This window comes from Miniopterus schreibersii (genome assembly GCF_964146895.1).
Source record: "Miniopterus schreibersii genome assembly, chromosome: 6".
In the NCBI taxonomy this organism is placed as follows: domain Eukaryota; kingdom Metazoa; phylum Chordata; class Mammalia; order Chiroptera; family Miniopteridae; genus Miniopterus; species Miniopterus schreibersii.
Window position 1 is genome coordinate 55614895 of NC_138107.1, and position 2050 is coordinate 55616944.

At 65.2% G+C, this 2050-nt stretch overlaps 1 protein-coding gene across 1 annotated transcript; it reads left to right on the plus strand.

The window, feature by feature from the left end:
• Nucleotides 1–725: 725 nt before the first annotated feature.
• On the plus strand, nucleotides 726–1820 carry GPR6 (G protein-coupled receptor 6; the record flags this gene model as incomplete). The annotated part of the gene is made up of 1 exon (XM_081140081.1): nucleotides 726–1820. The coding sequence occupies exon 1, from the start codon at nucleotides 729–731 to the stop codon at nucleotides 1818–1820; it is 1092 nt and encodes a 363-aa protein (XP_080996207.1). The 5' UTR covers nucleotides 726–728.
• Nucleotides 1821–2050: the final 230 nt, after the last annotated feature.

Below are 2050 nucleotides of genomic sequence, written 5' to 3' on the forward strand. Positions count from 1 at the left end.
CCGGCTTCGCCAGCGGCGGCTGTCCGCGCCGGGACGCAGCCTGGCGCCCCAGCCCAGCGCTCATGGTCACAGGCTTTCTGAAGCCCTGACTCCCCAGGTGAGCAGCCGGGCTCCCTAGAGGAACTTTGAGGGTGTGGAGAGGGGAAGGGGTGAAGGCTGGCCAGGGGAGGAGTCCTCAAATCCGGATAAATGGAGTCAAGCTCGACCCTCATCCTTCCCCTACATATGCACCCCAACTTCTCTTCCCCCAAGCCTCTTTCCGAGAGGTCCCGGGCTTCCAGCCCCTCTGCGCTCTGCGCGCGGAGACTTAGCTTTCAGCACCGCGGACAGCGGCCCCGCGGCTCACGCGGGCGATCGCCGGCCCCCGCCGGCCCAGAGCCCCAGCGGCTCGCCCAGGCCCACACCTTTAGCCGGTGCAGACCGATGCGCTGCAGGAGCAGTCACCCCTACGGGATTAACCTGTGTGCATGTGACTGCGTGTTATCCGTGTGTGTATCTATGCAAAAGCTCAGATACCCGTGGGAGCACCCGTGTGCATTTCACTCTCTCATTCAACAGGTATTATTCTCTGGCTCTCACTTGTCACTGCTTCCTCGCTCTGTTACGGGGTCTGGGGTGGGATGGGCAACATGAGCGGGACACCCGCTCCGGGGAAGCGCCCCGGCAGCTGGAACCGCACACCTGACGCTCGCTGCCCCTCTCCACACAGGGTGCAGCGTCCGGCCGCTATGAACGCGAGCACCTCTGCGCTCAACGAGTCCCAGGTAGTGACAGCGGTGGCCGAGGGAGCGGCGGCGGCGGCCACGGCGGCAGGAGCGCGGGACCCCGGGGAATGGGGGCATCCGGCGGCGGCGGCGGCGCTGGGAGGCGGGGGCGCGGCTAACGGGTCGCTGGAGCTGTCTTCGCAGATGTCCGCGGGGCCACCGGGGCTGCCACTGTCGGCGGTGAATCCGTGGGATGTGTTGCTGTGCGTGTCGGGGACGGTGATCGCAGGAGAAAACGCGCTGGTGGTGGCGCTCATCGCGTCCACCCCGGCGCTGCGCACGCCCATGTTCGTGCTGGTGGGCAGCTTGGCCACCGCCGACCTGCTGGCGGGCTGCGGCCTCATCCTGCACTTCGTGTTCCAGTACGTGGTGCCCTCGGAGACGGTGAGCCTGCTCACGGTGGGCTTCCTCGTGTCCTCCTTTGCCGCCTCGGTCAGCAGCCTGCTGGCCATAACCGTGGACCGCTACCTGTCCCTCTACAACGCGCTCACCTACTACTCGCGGCGGACCCTGCTGGGCGTGCACCTGCTGCTCGCCGTCACCTGGACGGTCTCCCTGGGCCTCGGCCTGCTGCCGGTGCTCGGCTGGAACTGCCTGGCGGAGCGCGCCGCCTGCAGCGTGGTGAGCCCTCTGACGCGCAGCCACGTGGCGCTGCTCTCCGCCGCCTTCTTCGCCGTCTTCGCGGTCATGCTGCACCTGTACGTTCGCATCTGCCAGGTGGTCTGGCGCCACGCGCACCAGATCGCGCTGCAGCAGCACTGCCTGGCGCCCCCCCACCTCGCCGCCACCAGGAAGGGCGTGGGGACGCTGGCCGTGGTGCTGGGCACTTTCGGAGCCAGCTGGCTGCCCTTCGCCATCTACTGCGTGGTGGGCAGCCGCGAGGACCCGGCCGTCTACACCTACGCCACCCTGCTGCCCGCCACCTACAACTCCATGATCAACCCGATCATCTATGCCTTCCGCAACCAAGAGATCCAGCGCGCCCTGTGGCTCCTGTTCTGTGGCTGTTTCCAGTCCAAAGTGCCCTTCCGCTCCAGGTCTCCCAGCGAGGTCTGAAGGCTCCCTCGGTCCTCTCCCCCACCCCCCCCCCCAAGAAGCCAGCCTACGGCGAGCTTCTCCGTGCCTGCTGATGACCTTTGCCGTCCCACTAGTGTGACTCTAACTTTGGAAAGAAGGAAAGAGAGAATTGACGCGCACACAGACTCACGAGGACAAAGAAGTTTGGTGGCACTTTACATATACAGTGTATACATGTGTACATATATATACAAATTATTTGTATTTTC